Source organism: Sus scrofa, chromosome 14 (genome assembly GCF_000003025.6).
Source record: "Sus scrofa isolate TJ Tabasco breed Duroc chromosome 14, Sscrofa11.1, whole genome shotgun sequence".
Lineage (NCBI taxonomy): Eukaryota > Metazoa > Chordata > Mammalia > Artiodactyla > Suidae > Sus > Sus scrofa.
Window position 1 is genome coordinate 90,409,532 of NC_010456.5, and position 23,105 is coordinate 90,432,636.

Sequence of the window (23,105 nt, forward strand, 5' to 3'; positions counted from 1 at the left end):
AGGATTATTTCTAAGGATAGCCATAATTTCTAGCAAGCTATGAGGTAAAAAGTATTAATCTGATTCATTCAAAAAGGGGCTGTATAGCAAAATGGTTAAGGGACATAGCTTCTAGAGGCTGACTATACCTTGAGTTTGAACCCCAATTATACTAGTTAACTTGGTGAAATAAACTACCCTCCTAAGTCGCCAACTCTTCATCTGAAAAATGGGAAAACAATAATACTTAATTTATAAAGACTGATTTGAAGATTAGGTGAAAAAAAATAGCCCAGTGACTGGGATACGGCAGGTACTTAATAAATATTAGCTACTGTTATAAAGATATCTTACGCAAAAAAAATTTCAGATAATGCTGAGTCAGCAGAGGTACCTGGGATAGAAAGTCATCGGCTAAAAAATCAACACTCATTTACAAAAAATGCATACACGATTCTAATCCATATTCCCTTCATTAAGAAAAATGTTTCAGCTTCTTTTCCCATCAAGCCTAACAGGCTGACCCTCAGAGCCAACCAGCTCAGTCTTCAGGATAAATGACAATGCACAATGAAAAAGATAAACAGGATGTTGCCACCAGCTTTCTCCTGTGATAAGTCTAGTTGAAAAATAAAGATGCTTTAAAAATAAAACATATATTAAAATTAATATAAATTCTGGTCATTGGCAGCAGGAAATAGGAAGTCACAAAGGCCAAGGTTTCTCAAGTCTTCTTGACTTCTGTCAGTCATCCCAAAACTGTAGTCGATTTTACTATTAAGAAGGCCGTCAGTTTTGCAGGTGCCCAGCTGTCAGAGGACACTGTGGACTTGTGTTTCTTTTACATGCTGAATGGTCAACTGAGAGTGAGGGAAAGGTAACGAATCAGAGTTTACAGGGCTATAATTAAAAAAGGAAGAAGCTACCCGTAATAATTATTTTGGAAAGGCTCAAAATCTCTGCAGGATTCCACTCTCAAAATCAAACTTCAGAGTTCCCGTCGTAGCTCAGCAGTAATGAACCTGACTAGTATCCACAATGATGTGGGTTCAACCCTTGGCCTCACTCAGTGAGTTAAGGATCTGGCATTGACATGAGCTGTGGTGTAGGTCACAGCTACAGCTCGGATTTGACCTCTAGTCTGGGAACTTCCATATCCCGATGGTGCAGCCATAAAAAGTCAAAAAAAAAAAAAAAATCAAATCACAAAAACTGTCTACTCTTTTTATTAACTTTGTCTTCTGCTCCACTTCTGATAATTGATTGTTTTATGTAACCTATTTTTCTTCTGATTATATGATCATTATAAAAGCAATCTGAAAATATGCAGAAAGAGATAAAGAAAGTGTCAAATATCTATCTCACCACCCAAGGGTAATTATATTTTGATTCATTTTTTTTGTCAGTCTACTTTTCATGCTCATACATCTATACGTACAGATATGAACATAGAGTATAGTAACAGAAACGGATATTTTAACACATTTGGGATCGTAATCTTTTATTTATTTACTTATTTACTTATTTTTAAGGCTGGACCTCTGGCATATGGAAATTCCCAGGCTAGAGGTCAAATTGAAGCTGCAGCTGCTGGCCTAAGCCACAGCCACAGCAACGTGAGATCCAAACCATATCTGTAACCTGTGCTGCAGCTTATTGCAACGCTAGATTCTTAACCCAATCATCAAGTCCATGGTTGGAACCTACATTCTCAAGGACACAATGTCAGGTTCTTAACTCACTGAGCCACAATGGGAATTCCAAGAACATAATCTATATACAATTTTTTATTCCTTTAAAAAGCCTATACTATAATCATGCTTATTAACCTCTGTTCCCTTTCTTGTGCTTTTTCTTGTTTTACCTGGTAGGGAATGTATATGTATAGTTATCCATAGAGCGCCTTAAGTTTTTCTGAGGAAAGGGCTACAGTTTGGTTATAGCACAAAATTTATCTGTGAAGAGTTTAAATACTGAATTCTTAATAAGTAAAACTGAATGTCTAGAATTTGCTTTAAAATATTCTAGGAAAAAAGAAAGTGAGGTTGGATAGGTGAAAAAAGAGCACAAAAAATAAAGATATATAAGTAAGTAAATAAAGTTAAGTGCTAAAGTTGGTTGACTAAAATTTGGGTTCACTATACTGTTCTCTTTATCTTTTAGTTATGTTTGAAAATACTCTTAATAGAGTTTATTTATTTATTTATTTATTTATTTATTTATTTCTGTCTTTTCTAGGGCTGTACCTGTGGCATAGGAGGTTCCCAGGCTAGGGGTCTAATTGGAGCTGTAGCCGCCGGCCTACGCCACAGCCATGGCAATGCAGGATCTGAGCGGCATCTGTGACCTACACCACAGCTCATGGTAACGCTGGATCCTTAACCCTTTGAGTGAGGCCAGGGATCGAACCTGCAACCTCATGGTTCCTAGTCTGATTTGTTAACCACTGAGCTACAACAGGAACTCCAGTAGAGTTTTAAAAATAACTTTTTAAAAGAAGAGGCTTTCTGATACAACCTTAACTTAGTAAAATAATGCTGTTCTTGTTAAAAAATAAAACTTTTTAAAGACTACAATTAAAACAAAGAATCTTCTGAGAAAGCTTATAACTAAGACATCGAAAGTTTATCTTAGGGACCATCAAGATACATTTACTAGCAGATTATTCATTCTTCAGAAACAAATTATAAGTGCTCATTGAAATGCTAACTCTAAAGTACTATTAATTAGAGCTACTCATAACCAAAACCAAAATAACAACCCTAGAACCACTGGAATTGTCTTCAGAATTCTGGACAAAGATTTTATAATTTATAGCATCTCTGGCAAATCCTAGAGCTCATTGTACATTTATTCCAAATAAATAGGCTACTTACTCTTTAAAGAATCCTTACTATTAATATACTAATAATCTTCATGAAAACAGATAATTATATTTGTACAAAATTAAATTCCCACTTCTTTACTTACATACAAAATTTGACTATTTCCTTTTCTATATTAAAAGACAAAATCTGTGAGAGATGCACAGCTCTTAACTACCAGTGAGTCTACTTGTAAGAAAATTCTTAATAATTTTTCAAACAGGCAAAAAAAAAAATACATTTAGTAAACAAGTGCATTAACTGCAATTGCAGATACCAATGCTTTGTTTTCTCTTAATACAGTCCCAAATACTAAAGAAATCAAAAGTAAAAACTCATAATTCCTAAGAATATGATTCAGTTTGAAAAGTAAAAGACCATAGACTGAGAGCAAGGAAACTAAGTTATAGTCCTAGTAGCACTCTACCACTACTAACCAGTCACTTACTTCATCAAATGTTTCATCTATAAAATTTATTTTCATTTGGGATTTACTGAAGGCCTGCAATGCATGAGATTTTGTGAAAACAACAAAGAATAGAACAAATAAGATCTCTGTTCCACTGAAAAGATTAAATAAGCAATGGTAACAAAGTTGGGTGGGCAGTAGAGCATCTCTACTCTAGTAACAATGAGTACATCTGTCACCTGGATCTTGGTCTGTAAATATCATTCTCCAATAAAAGGAGAACCAAGGTTCCTTGAGAAAATGACAGATCCCACAGATGGGTCATGGAAAATATGAGTCTGAAATATCTGTGATGCCAAAAAGTAAGAAAACACTAAAAAATAAAATAAATAAATAAATATCCGTAAGTCTGTTCAGATATTTTAAAATGTGAAAGAAGGGATAGCTCTTCTTTACAAGAGAATTCTAAGCAATACATGTAGACGGAAATGGAAAAATCACAATAGGCAAACACTATAGTAATAACTGTTACAGACAAGATCCAGCTAAATGGATGCTAAAATTAGTGAGGAGAAACATAAGCCAAACATTTGCATAGGGTCAACAAATCACTCCCAAGATATTTATTAATCCCAAAGAAAAAGTAAGCAACTGTACAGTGGGAAAACTCCATAGATACCACCTTAGCCAACTGATCACCAGTAATGAGACGTATCAACATCAGGAGCCCACTGATGCGATGCACAGAGAAGGACACAATATCAGTTCTCTGGTATTCCTGCCAAAAATACAATGATCTCACTCTATTTGTGAAGAAAATGTCAGTCAAACCCAGACTGAAGAACATACTACAATAACTGATGAGTAGTCTTCAAAAGTGTCAAAGTCATGAAAGAAAAGGGAAAACTAAAGAACAGGGTAGAGGAGACTCAGAAAATTAAAGCAGTTCCCACCCTTACCTGTGGAAAATCAAAGACTTTCTAGTCGATGTCTGAAAGCTTTATTGGTAGGGAACCCTACGCATACTATGTTTTTACCTATACATATATACCTATGATAAAGTTTAATTTATAAATGAGGCACAGCAAGAGATTAACAACAATAATTAATAATGAAGTAGAACAACTATAACAATTCTCTTGTGGCACATTAAGGTTGAGGATCCCGCGTTGTCACTGCAGCAGGCCACCGCTGTGGCACGGGTTCGATCCCTGGCCCAGGAACTTCTATATGCTGCGGGAACAGCCAAAAAAAAAAATCACGTAAATGTGTTCTCTTTCTCTCCCAAAATATCCTATTCCATCTTAACTGATCATATACTATGGCCATAACTAGTGCTGTTTGAGATGTAAGAGCAAAACTAGCACAAATTTCTTTCCTTCTTCACAATTCCATGGAGAGAACATTTGTCCTTACTGTAGGTCTCAGCAACCTCAGCATATTTTTTTTCTTTCCTTATTAACTTGAGAACTTTTACCTTTTCAGTTAAAAGAAGCACTTTACAGATTTTCTTTGGCATATCCAAATTGTCAGCATCACTACTCATGTGCTTTAAGGCCATTATTAAGTAAAAAAAGGTTACTTGAACACCAGCACTTCAATACTTCAACAGTTATCTGATAATCCAGATAGCTACTAAATTAAATGACTAACAGGAGGGATATGCTGGACAAAGGGATGATCCATGTCTTGGACGGCAGGAAGCAGGATGTGCAAGATTCCATTATGCTTCTCAGAATGGTGTGCAATTTAAAATTTATGAATTGTTTATTTCTGTAATTTTCCATTTAATATTTTCAGACTTTGGTTCATTGTAGGTAAGTGAAACCATGGAAAGTAAGCCACATATAAGAGAGGACTACTATAAATGCAATGTGGGAGACTTGGAGGATTCTAGAACAGAAAAATACAGTAGAAAAACTGCTAGAATTCAAATAAAGTATGTAATTTAGTTAACCATATTACATCATTGTTGATCTCCTGGTTTTAATAATTTACTACGGTTACTTAGTATGGCTACCATAGCATGATACATAGTATGGTAACAAAGTAATGTTAACAGCTGCCAGCCTACACCACAGCCACAGCGATGCTGGATCTGAGCACCGTTTGCAATCTATACCACAAGCAACACTGGATTCTTAACCCACTGAGCAAAACCAGGGATCAAACCCACGTCCTCATGAATACTAGTCTGGTTTGTTACCAATGAGCCACGATGGGAACTCCTGAAATAGTCTTTAAAGAAACAATATTAAAAAAGTAAACTGAAATAAACGGCATTACCACACCAATCAACTTTGAAGACAAAAACAGAATGGCAAACAAAAGTGTGATTTTGCTCCATGACCTCATCTCTTCTTCTGCACTCTGTCCACATTACCCAATCCCTCAGAGGCAGGAGATGGGGATTAGAGGGAAGTAATGGAGGAGGACATTATACATAGTTTACTGGGAAAGAGGAGCAAACAGTACCACAATTTTCTGTAGCTACACCCCTAACATTAGGGAAGAAAACTCACATTCTATTTACAGATACCATAAAGATAATCTCAGATGAAAAATAAAGATTAGGGGTGAAGGCGGAGGGTTAGAGTGAAGGGAAAAAATGATACTCATTTTTCAAGAAGATTTTACAACATTTTTGTTTGTGTAAATGATGAAGAAAATAATAATTGGGGAAAATGGCTAGAATCTGAAACTTCATCAATTCCTTCACAATATATTACTTTTGTCAATAATTTAAACATTATTCTGCCTTCCTTTCAAAAATATTACATTAAGAAATTAATCATGTCTATAAAAAGTTAAAGTCAACTTTCATTTTTGCTTTTTATCTTAACAAGTATATTTTTTAGGTCTCAAGACAGTCAGTCTCATGACTCTAAACTCACACTTTACTGAAAGGAGGACTTGTACTACAGCTTTAACATTACCTCAGCATTCAAAGAATATAATGTACAACAAACATCCTGTGAATAAATAAGCACACGGAAGAGAAATAAGAAATCCAAGGCACTCAAAGGAGGAGGACAACCCGACAGGGTGGAAAAGAACATGGATCTTGGAATAAGACAACTGAGATTAAACCTCAGCTCTGTGACTTACTGAGTCTTGGACTCTAAGCAAGTTCTGTAACCTCTATGAACTTTAATTATCTTGCCTGCAAAATGGCAAAAATATCACTTGACTCACTGTATTATAAAGATTAAACTGGATAATTATACATAAAATGCTTGGCAAATCACTCAATTCCAACCTTCTCTATTTTACTGTTAAAAAGGTATTTTCTGAAAACATACCGATTGAAGTTAATATCTGGGTAACTAGAATACTCTGATTTCATCTTAGCATTTCGCCGTGGAAATGTGCAGAAGAAAGCATTAGCTAAAAGACTGGCAATCTGTTCCTGTGACATTGTGATGGAATGATTCATCTTCTGTTTCAGGAGTGGTATTGGCTGATAGAGGAAACAAAAAATACAGACAAGAGGAGCAATAATTAGTTTAGCAATTTCAAAAGCAGAGGCACCAAATTGCATTTGCTAAATTAAGGTAGGAATAATTTCAGGCCATTCTTGAATCCTTAAATCACCAGTGCTGTTGAAGTCAAGGGCAGTTCATCAAGGATGACTAGAAATATCTACTTGTTTGACAAAGTGCAGATTTCTAATCAATACTAATGAAAGTGAGGAGAACACAACACATTACTTGCATTAGTGAAAAACAAGATTCCTTTAGCAAGTAAGAAATAAAAACACATTACCCATGTAATGAAAAATTAAAACAAAGGATGGAACAGAAAAACATGGAATTTAGTCCTGATTGCAAATGCTAAATTTGTTCTCACTTATATTAGAGATTATTATATTGGACAGAGAAATTTTTCCATTTCAGCCCTAAATAAAATGATCTGAGGAAAATAATTCAATAAATAAGTCTTTTTCTTCTAATTCTGAATCACACTTCACATTGACAACTTATAAGATGCAATCTAATTTTATTATAGCAATTAATGGAGCATATGTATACTGATTTATTTAGGTATAAACTTGTAAGAATATAGGCATTTCCTACATAATCATTTCAGGTCAAGGAAGATGCAGTACAGTCTTCCCTCAAAGTTTTTATGTCTGAAATGTCTTCAAGTTGTACCAAACCCAATTGACTAACCTTTTACTCTTGGTATAATCCACAAGACTTGAGTACTGTGTTCAGTGAATTTTACTCTATATTAAATGTTTAAACTACATGTTTTTAAGGGCATAACGGGAAAGCCAAAGACCAACTGTCAGTTTAAGTATGAGCTGTTGTTTCAAAATGCTTCAACATAGTATTTAGAGATGTTTTTCCTTCTCCCTTCCATAAGACCCAGAACTAAGAATCCTGGATATCTGCATTAATCTCAAAACAGTACACATAGAGAACTGTTCTGATCACATCTCAAGAATCAGCACTCAAACATAACTGAGGAGAGGCAGGTAAGACAAATCAAAACTGCCATGTCGTAAAAATTAACTTCTAAGTAACAGAAAATGTACATCATTGCTAGAATAAGAGTTTGCTAAAAAAGGAAAGGCTAATAAGCTTGCAGTTCAACTATCTCTCTTGTGAAATACAAAAGTAAACAAACAAGAGAAATGTCAAGAATTTATTTTCACTAGGGTATCCAAAATTCTCTCTCCCCTTTTAGGTCTTAGCTAATCACAAGTTCAGAGAAAGAGGCAATAGAGAGTGCATACTGAACTTCATTTTCCTTCCTATACATTTATTTACAACCCAGCAATGAATTTATAAAAGGTGACAATGTGCCAAAGGCTTAGAGAAAACTGCTCCATGGTTTTAGTAAGAAATGAGTTTTTAACTACCATTTACAAGGTTATCCACAAAAAATGATTTTAGACTTAAATGCCTGAAAACTTACTTGGGGAAAACTAAAGGAAGTAAATCTTATCAGTGAGCCCTCGGCTAGGTAAAATAAGACAGCACATAAAATTAGTAAAATATGAACAAAAAGATCTTTCAAAAAGTTCATGTCCAAAATTTGTTTCCTGTAATTTCCTTTTTATAAATCTAAAATTTAGGTTTTAGGAGTTACCGTTGTGGCTCAGTAGTTAACGAATCCGACTAGGAACCATGAGGTTGTGGGTTTGATCCCTGGCGTTGCTCAGTGGGTTAAGGATCTGGCACTGCTGTGAGCTGTGGTGTAGGTTGCAGACGCGGCTCAGATCCACGTTGCTGGGGCTCTGGTGTAGGCCAGCAGGTACAGCTCCGATAGACCCCTAGCCTGGGAACCTCCATGTGCAGCGGGAGCGGCCCTAGAAAAGGCAAAAAGACAAATAAATAAATAAATAAAACTTACGTTTTAGCTTTGGCCTAGAGAATATTAATATGATAAATTACTAAATAATATCATACGCAATTTAACATGCCAAAAATATATTTTGATAACAAATTGAAATATTAACTTACACAGCAGAGATTTACTTATTTTTTCCTTTTCATTTTTGGCCACCCCATGACATATGTAATTCGCGCCAGATCCTTAACCCCCTGTTCCAGGCAGGGGATGGAACCTGTGCTCCAATGCTCTTAAGACACCACCGACCCACTGCACCACAGCAGGAACTCTGAGATTTACTTTTTAGTAGAGGACAGAGGACAAAGTTAAAATGTTTTCTCCATTAATGCCCTAATGGAAGAACAAAGTTGTTTGAAGCCAGGTAAAAAAGATGAGGAACCACCAGTCTGATTTTGGTTCCACCAACTGATTTGTTATGGATTACAAACTTAGGTGTTTCTGAATACATATCTCATTAAATACAATATGGTGGAGTTCCCTGGTGGCTTACTGGTTAAGGATTTGGCATTGTCATGGATAAAAAAAAAAAAAAAAGAAAAAACCACACAAAAAAACCAATATGGAAACCCCTCCAAAGGATGATTGGAAGAAAAGAGGAAAAAGTGATTTGTGTCTAATGGCTTTATTCTGTCCATTATACACTACATACTGAATTTAAAAAGCACTTAACCATTATGCTAGACCTAGGGACAGAAAAATGATTTCCCTTTAGGGAGAATATAATCTAGTGGGAGCATATACATAAAGACACTAATTACAAAATAATGTGCTAAGCATGATTTAAGTGCTATAGGAATGATTAACTTAGCTGGAAGAGGCAGGAAAGACTTCACAAGGGAAGTAAACGGCAGAGCCTAAGAGGTAGTGAGCGAGTTTATTAGGTAAGAAAAAAAGCAAGGAGAAAAAGAAAAAAGAATGAACATGAAACACAAGCAAGCAAATAACTTTCAACATAAATAAAGAAAATGAATTTTAAAATATATCTTCTCTGCCTAATAGAAAAATTTATTTCAGACACAATGCACTAATGAGGTAAAATTAGTTACAAAAAACTGGAATGGCATGATGAGAAATATGGCACACTGAAAAACATTCAGTGGTTCTCAACATTCAGACCCAGGCATTTAGACATGGTTTTCTGTTGCCCCAATGATTATGCTTGTGGTTTCTGGGGTGTCCAATGATAGACTGCAATATATGGGATTATCTTACACATTCAGAAATTGCTCCACACAATATGTCCCTAGGATCCCTGCAGAGCAACAGTGTTAACAGAAATCTGGTTAGCATCCATGCAGCCAGGGGGCTGCCCTAGAAATAAAAGATAAAGGCAAATTCAAGCTACTGTTGTGAGCAACACAGGAAGAAAGAATAGACAACACCCTCTTATAATTGTTTGAAAATACATCTACAAGATCTTTGATGGTCCCCACTCTGAAAGACAGACTCTAATTATCCTTTCCTTGAGTATGAGCTAGATTTAGTGACTAAATTCCTCTGAAGAGAAAAATAGTGAAAGTAACAGTATGTGCCTTCAGAAACTAGGTCCAAAGAGGGATTGCCTTGTCCTTGCTCTCTCCTTAGGTGGCTTCTTCTGGGGAAGTGGGCAACCATGCCATGAGGACACCCCATCAGCACATAGAGAGCCCCATGGCAAGGAATTGAGGCCTTCTACCAGCAGTCAGCTTAGAAGTGGCTCCTCCAGCATAAGTCAAACCTTGAGATGACTGCAGCCCTAGCCAACACCCTGACTGCAAGCACAAGAGATCCTGAGCTAGAACCAGTCAGCTAAACTGCTAGCGAATTCCTGACAGAAACTGAAATAATAAAGGTTACTTGTTTTAAATCACTATATTTTGAGGTAATTTGTTATGTAACAAAAAATAATTAATATAAACCAAACAAAATAAAATAATACCAGATACTTATTTCCAAAAGTTAAGAACATATCACAAGCTTATTTGTTATACAATACACCACTTGGAGTAAGAGGGGCAGAAAGAGTAGCTATTAAGCCATTTTGAACATAAGATGTTCTAAATCCATTTGTATGTTTTGAAATCATGACTATCCTTTTTTGAAAGTTAGAGACTATTTAAACAAAAAGAAAAAAGAGGTCTGAGTAAGCAAACATCAACACTGTAAACTGAAGCTCAGAAATTGAATGATGCATTTTTAATGTCCTCTTTAAGTGTTCTCTGTAGCCTCTAACCTTTTCCTTAGTATAGCAAATTCATCATACTCTGGCAAAAACTGTTTCCCATCTTCCTCTTCTCTCTCTTTGACGTTGGCCATTAGAATTTAAACAAAATCAATTGTGAGTCTCAAGAAAGCTACTGAGGAAGAAGTTATTTCCACCAACCTGGGTGCAAATATTTGGCAGACAGAGTGCAATTTTCACCATATCAGGCAAAATGGACTGATACAAATGTTCAGCTTCTGCTTCTTCGAGTACCTGAAAACCAATAAAATATGGTATCAGTGAATAATAACCAATGAACAAACAACTGTTATTAAAGTTAAGTTACACATTTGCCTTTTCATGGGGTCCCATAAGAAGGCATATTATCAGCATCAAACACATGTAAAGGTACACCAACAAGTGCAGTAAGGAACTTACAAATTCATTTCCAACTGTATATAAATCACCTTAGCACCCTCTGAAAATTAATCAAATATCCCCAATATGAAATGCACTCATATTACATTCACATTTAATTAAAACACTTGCAAATGAAAATAGTACATTCTGCCCTGCTACATCAATTAAAACTATTAGACCACCAAGAACTCTCTCAGAAGCCTTCCAACTTCTATAGTCTTGTATGTATGTATGTATGTATGTATGTATGTATGTATGTATGTATGTATTTGCTTTTTTAAGGCCATACCCACAGCATACAGAAGTTTCCAGGCTAGGGAGCCGAGCTGCTGGCCTATATACTACAGCCACATTGAGGCCAGGGATCAAACCCACATCCTCAGGGATACTAGTTGGGTTTGTAATCCACTGAGCCACAATAGGAACTTCTATAGTCTGTAATTTAAAGAAATCACCATAAAATCCATGCTAATTATTTCGAAGCATATTATGTGTGTCAAATCTAACATAGTGGGTAGTAAACAGTAAGGTTTCTGGTGACCTTAGAATTATCCTTTTCTAGGAATCTTTATGAAGTTAAACACCATGATTCCCATATCATACTTGAAGTACAATAAAGACAACACTCATGGCCCATTTCTGTCTTTTGTAATTTCCCATCTCTTCAATGCTTTAGAAATTACTTTAGTCCTTTTAATCCAATTTCTGTCTAAACGTCAGGGCATTTCTTTTAAAATACTAAAATGAAAACACGCTTCATTTAGAGATACTACATATATAGCCAGGATTAAAATAAATCATGTATCTATCTGAAATCACGTCTGACCTAGACAGATGAGGTCTCAGTTATAATCCAGTCTGATCCTGTCATTATTACAGAGAAAAGAAAACTGAGGCCAAGGAGGTTACCTGATTATCCTAGATTGAAAATGTCAATTAGCACCTAAATTAGAACTAGAACCCAAGTGTTCTGGCCTCTACTCCATGGCTCTCCCCACTTCTCTACGTGACCAATGTTTGGGATTGATGAGGGTAAGACTCTAAGCTGAAACAAAAGAGCATTCAATTGTCCATCTACAGCTGGACAAGGTATGTGTGTAAATAGAAAAAGTAACAAAAATAATTTACATTCACTCTGATTTTATAGGAAAGTTCTAACACTAAGAATTTTCTGTGTACCACAGCTCTAAAACCCAAATCTATGCCTATCTCCCTCTTTAGGATGATGAGAAAACTGATATTCAGAATGAAAATAAATATATTTGCAATTCAGAGAGTCTTAGATTCAATTAATCATAGGTATATAGAAAACTAAGCAAGTGAACAACACAAGACAATGATTAACTCTGAGGAAGACAAAAAGCTGTACAACAGAGGAAAAGGAATCATATCTCAGACATAAAGTGTTTTTACCATCCTACTAGAAAGCCAGATGAAATGAACATGACAACTCTATAGTGGAAAAGTGGGAAAACAGAAATAAGGCTTTGTTGGAGTTCCTGCTGTGGCTCATTGGTAACGAACCCTGACTATTATCCATGAGGATGCAAGTTCAATCCCTGGCCTCATTCAGTGGGTTAAGGACCGGATGTTGCCGTGAGCTGTGTTGCAGGTCCCAGACGTGGCTCAGATCTGATGTCGCTGTGGCTGTGGTGTAAGCTGGAAGCTGCGGCTCTGATTCAACCCCTAGCCTGGGAACTTCCATACGCTTTGGGTTCGGCCCTAAAAAACAAAAAAAAAAAAAAAAAAAAAAGAAAAGAAAAGAAAAGAAATAAGGCTGTGTTAATGGTGATGGGATTAAATAAACAATAGCTAAATCCTAATATCTATGATGGGAAGTTAACACATTAAAAAAAAGAAAAAAAAAAGCTGGGAGTACTCTTTGTGGCTCAGCAGGTTACGAACCTGACTAGTACCCAAGAGGATGCCGGTTCGATCCCTGGCCTAATTCAGTGGGTTAAGGATCCAGCATTGCTGTGAGCTGTGGTGTAGGTCGCAGATGTGGCCTGGATCCCAGACTGCTATGGCTGTGATGCAGGCTGGCAGCTGCAGCTCTGATTCAACTGCTGGCCTGGGAATTTACATATGCAGCAGGTGCAGCCCTCAAAAAAAAAGCTAAAGGATTCAAAGTCTCTTCATTATAAGACTCTTTAACATTAATGAAAAGAAAAACTAGAGAGTTCCCTTGTGGAGCAGCAGGTTAAGGATCTGCCATTGTCACTGTAGAGGCTCAGGTCACTGCTGTGGTGCAGGTTTGATAATGGCCTGGGAACTTCCACGTGTTGTGGGCATGGCCAAAACTAAACTAAATTTACAAAAATCATACACAGAAGGCATTCTACTATTTTAGAATTATAATGTATACATTAAAGATACTTCCTTTCCTATGAAAATGCATAAAATATATTAATGCACTTATTGAAGAAATTCAGATTTTTCTTACTCATAATTTGCCTTGTTTTTTAAAACATTTTATTTTGAAATAATCACAGATTCACAGAAAGTTACAAACATAATAGGGAGGTCTAGTTTACCCTTCACCCAGTGTCTCTTAATGGTTACATTTCACATAATTATAGCAAAATATCAAAACAAGGAAAATAATATTGGTACAGTGTATGTATGTACGTATGTATGCATATATATATATAATTGTTCTATGCCATTTTATCACCTGTATGTTTGTGAAGCCACCAAATTCAAGATACAGAAGTGTTCCACTATAACAAAAATCTCCCTTGTGCTACTAAATTTACAGTCACATTTTCCTTCTTCCAACCATCTCTAAGAGAGACCTAAGCCCTAGCAAGCACCAATCTGTCATCTATCTCTGTAATTTTGTCATGTTATACAAATGGAATCATATGGATGTGTCCTTATAAGATTGATTTTTTTCACCCTGTGTAGTGCCCTTGAGATTTATTTAAGTTAATTCCTATTGCTGAGTAGTATGCCACAGTATGAACATGCTATACTTTGTTTAACTATTTACTACTGAGGGACATTTTGGTTGTTTCCAGTTTCTAGCTATTACAAACTAAGCTGCCTTTTACTTTCAACATGCCTGTATTATTACGTCTGAAATAACAGTGTGTCATTTCTAAAAATCTACTCTGTAAATTCGTCTTTTAATTAGTGAATTTTCATCAGTTCCTTTTTTTTTTTTTTTTTTTCTTTCTTTTTAGGGCCACACCTGCGGCATATGGAAGTTCACAGGCTGGGGTTGAATCGGAGCTGCAGCTGCCAGACTACACCACAGCCACAGCCACAGCCACACAGGATCCAAGCAGGTGACCTACATCACAGCTTAGGGCAACGACAGATCCTTAACCCACCGAATGAGGCCAGGGATTGATCTCGCATCCTTGTGGATACTACTCAGGTTCGTAACCTGCTGGGCCGCAATGGGAACTTCTCACCATTTATATTTAATTGTTGATACGTTAGGACATATTTATTTCATTTTCAATTTTCTTTCGTCTGTTTTCTCTTCCTTCATTCCCAGGGGTTACGTGAAACATATTTTATAATTCCATTTTAATTTATCTAAAGTGTTTCTGAACATATCTCTTTGAACATGTTTTTCCATTGGCTGCTCTAGGCATTTCATTATATATTAACTATCACTATTTCCCGGTGTCAACAGTTTACATGTTCTAGTGAAGTACAGACATTTTACCTTTCTTTAAGGTCCTTAACCTGCCTCCATTATAATTTTTTTTAGTATCTCCCCACATTAAGAACCACATTTGATAGTGCTTCAATTTTTGAAAAGAGTGAGAGAAAATGTCAAACACAATTTAGAATACTCCAGAAGAAAAGACTACTACATTTACAATATTTTAAATCTTTCTGTCATTCTTTCTTCTTTGCTGATGTTCCAAGCTTCAATATTTTATCATTCCTTTCTCTTTCAAGAAATTCCTTTAGACATTTTTGTTTGTTTGTTTTTTGTCTTCTCTAGGGCTGCATCCTAGCATATGGAGGTTCCCAGGCTAGGGGTCTAATTGAAGCTGCAGCCACCGGCCTACACCACTGCCACAGCAACGTGGGATCGGAACAGCATTTGCGACATACACCACAGCTCACAGCAATGCCAGATCCTTGACCCACTGAGCAAGGCCAGGGATCGAACCCAAAACCTCATGGTTCCTAGTCGGATTCGTTAACCACTGCGCCACTATGGGAATTCCTCTTTTGTTCTTTTTCAAGTTCACCAATTCTTTCCTCAGCCATTCCCACTGTCCACTAAGCCCATCAATTCCTCAGCCATTCCCACTGTCCACTAAGCCCATCAATTCCATTTTTTTTTAAATCAGGTACTATATTCTTCAGTTATAAAATTTTTATTTGGTTCTTTTTAGCTCCTATTTCTTTGTTAGGACTATCTATTTTTTCATTTGTTTCAAGTAAGTTTATAATTGCTTATTGAAGCCTTTTGGTGATGGCTGCTTTAAAATCCTTGTTAGATAATTCTGTGTTATCGCAGGGTTGGTTAGTGTCTATTGATTAATTTTCCCATTTCAGTTGAGACTTTCCTATTTCTTAATGGATTTTTTTAATCGAAACCTGGGTATTCTGGATATTATGTTATGAGATCTCAGATCTTATTTAAATCTTGTTTTAGCAGGCCTTCTGCAAGAGAGGAAGAGATAGCCACCTCATTACTATCAGTCAGGAATGGAAAGTCTGGTTCTCTACTGCCTTTGTCAAATCCTAGGGCAGAGAAGGGGAGAGGCATCTTGATACCTCTGGGTGGGAGTGTGAAAGTTTAGGCTCCCTACCAAGGATTTGTTGATACCACCCTGGTGCCACAATTTCTCACAGACCCTAGCTGGTCAGTCTTTTCTCCACTTTTCAGAGTCTTTTTATCCTTTTGTAGTGTCCAGGTTTTCAGCCATATTTAGCAGGAGAGACAAGGAGAAGTGTCTGTCCAAACATTTTTAACCTAAAGACATTTAACCTTAAGTGTCTACAAAGGCTGACAGCTTCTTCTCCTTTGGGTACCTGTCCTTGTCTTTTAAAAATGATATACGAGTAGCAGCTGTCACAGCTTTAAAATATCACATTTATCTGATGAAGCATTATTGCACTGGACTTCTTCACAAGCGTCAACACTTCAAACCCCTGTCTAATGCTGTTTTGAAAACACAAATGAGAACATTAAAAAATGTCACTTGAGAACATTACCAACCCAACTACTGTTGGAGATGAAATGCATAATTTAAAAAACTAGCATGACCTTATGACCTCTCATATATTATTAGTATCTTTGTGCAAATCTTAACTTTTACAAATTATTTATTTATTAATCTGCATAATTCATAAATCTATACAATGCAAACCAAGATATTAGTAATAATTTTTTTTTATTAGGACAGGAATTAACCTAAATATTTTTTAAAATTTTATTGGAATAAAGTTGATTTACAAAGTTGTGTTAGTTTCAGGTATATAGCAAAGTAAATCAGTCATACATATACATATATCCACTCCTTTTCAGAATCTTTTCCCTATATAAAAAAATGAAATTAAAATATTCTTTAACACTCCAAACACAAAAATGAAATCAAAATGGAATAAAGATCTAAAAGTAAAAAAATTTTTTAAAATGTAAATCATTGCTTAACTTCAAGGAAGGCAAGAACTTTAAATTTAAAATATTTACTTATAAAATATAATTTATTTACAATAGTAATGATGATGATGACTATAGGGAAATTAAACACTTACATGATGATAAAAAGGAAAGCATTCAGTTTTCCCACAAGCAGAGCCCTGCCCTCTACTGGATAGTCTGTATAGATAATTATATATGGCAATATTTGTGTGTGTGTGTGTGTGTGTGTGTGTGTGTGTGTGTGTGTGTGTGTATAAATACTGTTCTTTTATTCTAGTCCCAAAAGTTGATTAGGAATATGTTTCATTCAGAATTGATACAAAGATTTTCAAAAATATAATGCTATTTTACCCATTTCCTCTCTTTAGACTATAGATCTGTTCATCCATTCGACTGGCCAGTAAACAAATGTATGAGTATCTATTATATGCCAGACGCTCTGCCAGAACTGATGACAGAACTGTAAACAATCACAGACATCACTGACCTCATGAATCTCAAAGTAGAAAGTATGTTCCTTTTGTGATCCCCCCAATACATCTGCCCTCACCTTGAAGGATAGCAATTATTGCAACTGCATTCATAGTGACTTATGGAAAATCCATTTTTCTTCCTTAGCAGATGGAAATATGAATAAACTATTAAAGTAGAGTAGCTGAATTTGTCAAATGTCAGAACATTATGAATGATACAAATATCCAGAAGCATACATATAGAAAAGAGATTGTTACTTATTTCTTCTTTCTTAGAATGCTTGATCAACTAAAACTACATCTGTGGACTATGCTCTAATACTAAGAAATATTCATACTTGACTAAGTATGGCACACAGAAAGTACTACATAAATACTGACTACTGAATTTTGAATGAGTGAAATCTGTAGCTGGTAAAACCAGAAAACTGTTATTTTAATTGAGAAAATTTCCATAGATCTATTCTTTCACACAGTCGTCGGAGGAAACAGTTTTTTGGTTTTTTGTTTGTTTTTGCTTTTTAGGGCCATACCCTCAGCATATGAAGGTTCCCAGGCTAGGGATCCAGTCAGAGCTTCAGCGGCCAGCCTACACCTCAGCCACAGTCACTCAGGATCTGAGCTGCGTCTGGGACCTACACCACAGCTCACGGCAATGCCGGATCTGTAACCCACTAAGTAAGGCCAGAGATCGAATCCGCAACCTCATCGTTACTAGTTGGATTTGTTTCTCCTGCACCACAATGGGAACTCCAGAAACAGCTTTTTAAAAGCAATTAGTCACAAATTAACAAATATAATAAACACCTCAAGTCACTCCATTTTATCTACTGGTGTAAACCTAGGTAGATCCTATAAAAATTCTTAAAGTTACTAATACTCTTCCTTAATGAAAATTTTCAAAAAAGTTTATATAAAAGGCCTAGAATGTTAAATTTTATTAAACTACTTTTAATATAAAAAGGTATATCATCCCAAAGTATACACAAAAAAGAAGGAAAAATTCATAACCTATGATCCTGAAGTTACTATAGCCGTTTAAGCACTGTTACATTTGGGTATTTTTTCTCACACAGAAAAAAAAATCACTTAAAATTACATTGCTCTAACAATTTTTGTATATTTTTTTCACTAGACAAAAGAATTTTACACTTTGCTGTATAGCTTAATAAAACATCACCAGAAACAAGATTTTTTTTAAGTCATGTACTTTCACTGTAGAAAATTAACATAAAAAGAAAATAAGTACCACCCACAAACCTACTATCAAGATATACACTGCTAACATTCTCGCATATATCCTTCCAGTTTATATTTTGTTTTCATTCACATAGTGGACGTTTTTCTATATAAATAAATATAATATTATATTGCTATTTTCAATAGTTGATTATTATTACACTATTTGGACACACTGTAACTTGTTTCCCTAATTCTCTTATGACAGATTTATAGGTGGTTGCCAGTTTTCCACTCTTAAAAACCACCACGGCAATGAATGTCCTTATACATACATCTTTCTGCAACCATTTGAATATCTCTATAAGTGAAAATGCTATATCAAAAAATATAGGCTTTTTAAGTTTTTGATATATGCTCCCCAACTAAAACTACATCTGTGAACTGTGCTCTAATACTAAGAAACATTAGTTCTGTCAATTTATATTCAGTGCTGATAAGAAAGTACTCAAGGAGCTCCTGCTGTGGCACAGTGGGCTAAGAATCCCATTGTAGCGGCTCAGGTAGTTAAGGAGGCTCAGGTTCCACCCTCGGCCCCTAGCACACCCCAGTCATTGCTCACTAGTTTCTACAATTAATATCCTACTACATATTTTTGTCATATATCTATCCATCCATCAATCCACTTTCTAATGCATCAGCACATTTCACCCTTGATCCCTTCAGCTTGCATATAAATATCATTTAATATTTGTTTCTGTTTTTTCATTTTGAGGTAAAATTTACATGCAATGAAATAAACTTTAGTTCACCATTCAATGAAATTTTACAAATGCATACAGCTGCCTAATCTAAACCCCTATCAAGATAAAGGATATTACTATCACCCTAGAAAGTTCCCTCGTGTCCCTTCCCAAGCAGCTTTCCCACACCTGAGAGACTACCACTGTTATAAGTTTTTTTCTGCTATAGATAAGTTTTGCCTCTTGTAAAACATATATTGGAAACATGACATGTACTGTCCTCTGGAAAGCTTTTTTTTTGCTCAGCACTGTGCTTTTGAGAGGCATCTATGTTGTGTGTATCAGTGACTATGTCCACTTTTATTATTTTATTCTACTGTATAATTATACCACAATTTGTTTATTCATTCTCCTAGACGAATGGGTTATTTCTAAGTTTTTGGCTATAAGTAAAGCAGCTATAAATATTCTCCTAAAACACAGGATTTTTATGTGCAGATATTTTAATTTCTTTTGGGTAGGTACAGAAAGGAATGAAGTAATTGGTCATAGAGTAGGTATATGTTTAGTTTCCTAAAGAACTGCTAGACTTTGTCCAACACAGCAGTACCATTTACATACCCATCAACAAAGTATGAGAGTTCCAGTTGCTCTTTATCTTTAGATACATTTGTTCATTTTAGTTTTAGCCTTCCTAGTATCTATGCACTAATATGTCATTCTAGCTTTAACTGGCATTTCCCCAATGACAAATGATATTCAGCATTTTTTAATGTGCTAATCGGACATTTGCATATCTTTCTTGTGACTTGTATTTTAAACTCTTTTGGTTTTTGGTTTGGGGGAGGGTTTTGGTTTTGGGGGGGGAGGTTGTGTTTTTTTCCCTTTTTGTCTGCACTTGCAGCACATGGAAGTTAAGTTCCTGGACCAGGGATCAAACCCACTCCACAGCAGTTACCCAAGCCATAGAAAGGACAATGCCAGATCCTTAATCTGAGTCACCAGGGAACTCCTTGTTAGGTGTTTGTTTTTTTTTTAATTTTGCTTTTTAGGGCTGCAACCACAGCAAGGACAATGCCAGATCCTTAACCTGCCAAGGTTTTTTTATTTTGTTTTTTTAGGGCCACACCCACAGCATATGGAGGTTCCCAGGCTAGGGGTCAAATCAGAGCTACAGCTGCCGGCCTATGCCACAGCCACAGCAACACAGGATCCAAACTGTATCTGCGACCTACACCACAGCTCACAGCAATGCCAGATCCTTAACCCACTAAGTGAGGCCAGGGGTGGAACCTGCAACCTCATGGCTGCAATTCATTTCCGTTGCTCCACGAGGGGAAATCCCTTTGTTAGGTTTTTTTAAGGAAGTGCTTTTTATTTTTAAATTTGAGTTCTTTATATATTCTAAACACAAGTCCTCTGTCAGATAAAGGTTTTGCAAGTTATTTTCTTTAGCTAGTATATTCATTTTTTTAATGTCTTTTAATGGTAAGAATTAATATTTTTCTTCTATGGTTGATGTTTTCTGTGTCCTAAAAAATCTTTATCTATCCCAACTCACAAATACACTTTCTTCTAGAAATTTCATAGTTTTAGCTTGTACATTTAGTTATTTCCTGTGTATGCTGCACACAGAGTTCAAGTTCATTTTTGTTATTACCATATGGATAACCAGTTTTCCCAGCACCACTTGCTGAAAGATGTTTCTTTCTCCCACTGGATTGCTTTAGCACCTTTGTTGAAAATCAGGCAATTGTGTAAGCAAGAGTCTATTTCTGGGTTTTCTGGATTTTCCATTGATCAATTTGATTCTTATGCCAGCATCACATCATATCAGTTTCCTTGGGCTGCTGTAACAAAGTACCACAAACTGTGTGGCTTAGTACAACAAAAATTTATTCTCTCATGATCCTGGAAGCTAGAATTCAAATATCAAGGTTCTAACAGGATCATGTTCCCTCTAAAGACTCTCAGAAAGAATCTTTCTTTGCCTCTCCTAGCTTCTAATGCCAACCAGCAATCCTTGGAATTCCGTGGCTTTTAGAAGCTTTCAACAAACAGTAGTTACTGTTATGACAATGATGATTGCATACTACACTCTCTGCCTTGTTTAACCTTTTCCTTATTATTTAATCAGTTTTGGTAACTTTTTTGCAGTTAAACCACTAATTATGTGTCAAGACTTAGTTCACATCTCTCCATGAAGCCTTCCCTGACCTTCCTAATAGCTCCTTCTTTGGGACTCGAGAGTCACAGGCACATATCTATAGTATAGCACACATTATGGTTCATCATAATTCTTTATTTACATGCTTTTCTCCTCTCCTCCTTTAATCTGTGATATTGCAAAAACAAGAAATTTTTTTTTGGGGTGGGGGCAAACTGCAGCCTATGGAAGTTCCCAGGGTAGGAGTCGAATCAGAGCTGCAGCTGCTAGCCTATGCCACAGCCACGGTAACACAGGATCTGAACAAAGTCTGTTACCTACACCACAGCTCACAGCAATGCCAGATCCTTAACCCACTGAGAGAGGACAGAGATCAAACCCACATCCTCAGGTATACTAGTTGGGTTCTTAACCTGCTCAGCCATGACTGGAACTCAAAAAATTGAATTTTATACACCTTTTATTTTAGTTCCAACCAAAATATTTAGTACTCATTATTATTTAGTTTTGGTAACTTTTTTGAAGAAAAGCAACATAACTTTATTATTCAAAAATTACATGGCAGGATCAAGAAGACGGAGGAGTAAGACGCGGTGCTCATCTTCTCCCACAAATACATCAAAAAAAAAAAAACTATCTATGTGTAGAACAATTTGCACAGAACATCTTCTAAATTCTGACAGAAGACCTTAAACCTCCAAAAAGAGCAAGAAACCCTCAAAATAACTGGATAGAACAAAAGGGGGGGAAAAAAAAAAGAGAGAGAAAGGAATCAGGACTAACCACCACTCCTGAGATAGAGCTGTGAAAGAGGACAGGAACCCACACCCTGGGAAGCCACCTAACTGACAGGGAGATCAGCCAAGATGGAGGAACCTCAAAGCTGCAGAAAAAAAGCACAGCAGCTGGACTGAGAAGGGCAAAGCAAAGGGAGAGCTGCAAAGACTATCAGTACCACTGCCCCCAGACACCACAGACCGAGACACTGAGGATGGGGCTGGGCTCTGGGACTCAGGCTCTGGAGGTCAGTTCCAGAGACAGAACTAGGGTTGGCAGTATGCAGACAGCCTGCAGGAGCTAGGGAGCAGTGTGCCACAGCTGGGGAGTGGAATGCCACAGCCTAGGAGGAGGTCTGGGCATGCAGGAGAAGCAAAGCACAATTGTTGGACAAGGCAAGAAAAGGAGGGGCATATCGCCATAGGAATATCTTTCTCTGCCTACATGCAGACTCTCAGAGGGCAGGGCTACTGGCAGCGAAGTGCCTCTTGCACAGTCTACAGGCAACAGCCCCTCTTACACGGGTTACGGGTGGCAGCACCTCCTGCACAGGCTAAGTATGGTGGGCTCTTCTTGCGTGGTCTATAGGCAGTGGGGGAAAACCTCTGCAGTTATCGCAGACTCCAGAAATGGGCATGGCCTGCCACCATTAGGGATCCATGAACAGGCACCAAGGAAATCAAGGAAATAAAAGAGAATTCAAATGAATGGAAAAATATTCTATGCTCTTGGATTGTAAGAATTAGTATCATTAAAATGGCCACATGACTCAAAGCAATCTACAGATTCAATGTGATCCATATCAATTTACCCATAATGTTTTTCACAGAACTAGAACAAACAGTCTGAAAACTTATATAGAACCATAAAAGACCCAGAATTGTCAAAGCAATCCTGAGGAACAAAAATCAAGCAGGAAATATACCTCTCC

General features: G+C 36.4%; 1 protein-coding gene across 4 annotated transcripts in view; it reads right to left on the reverse strand.

Moving 5' to 3' along the window:
• PARG (poly(ADP-ribose) glycohydrolase) overlaps window positions 1-23,105 on the reverse strand; it is a 142,417-nt gene that overhangs the window by 70,933 nt on the left and 48,379 nt on the right. For all 4 annotated transcript variants that reach the window (XM_005671222.3, XM_013983452.2, XM_005671221.3 and 1 more), the window contains exons 8-9: window positions 10,976-11,068; window positions 6,555-6,712 (exon numbers count right to left, since the gene is read on the reverse strand). In XM_005671222.3, coding sequence (XP_005671279.2) covers window positions 6,555-6,712; window positions 10,976-11,068 — 251 coding nt within the window. The remainder of the gene's footprint in view (window positions 1-6,554; window positions 6,713-10,975; window positions 11,069-23,105) is intronic.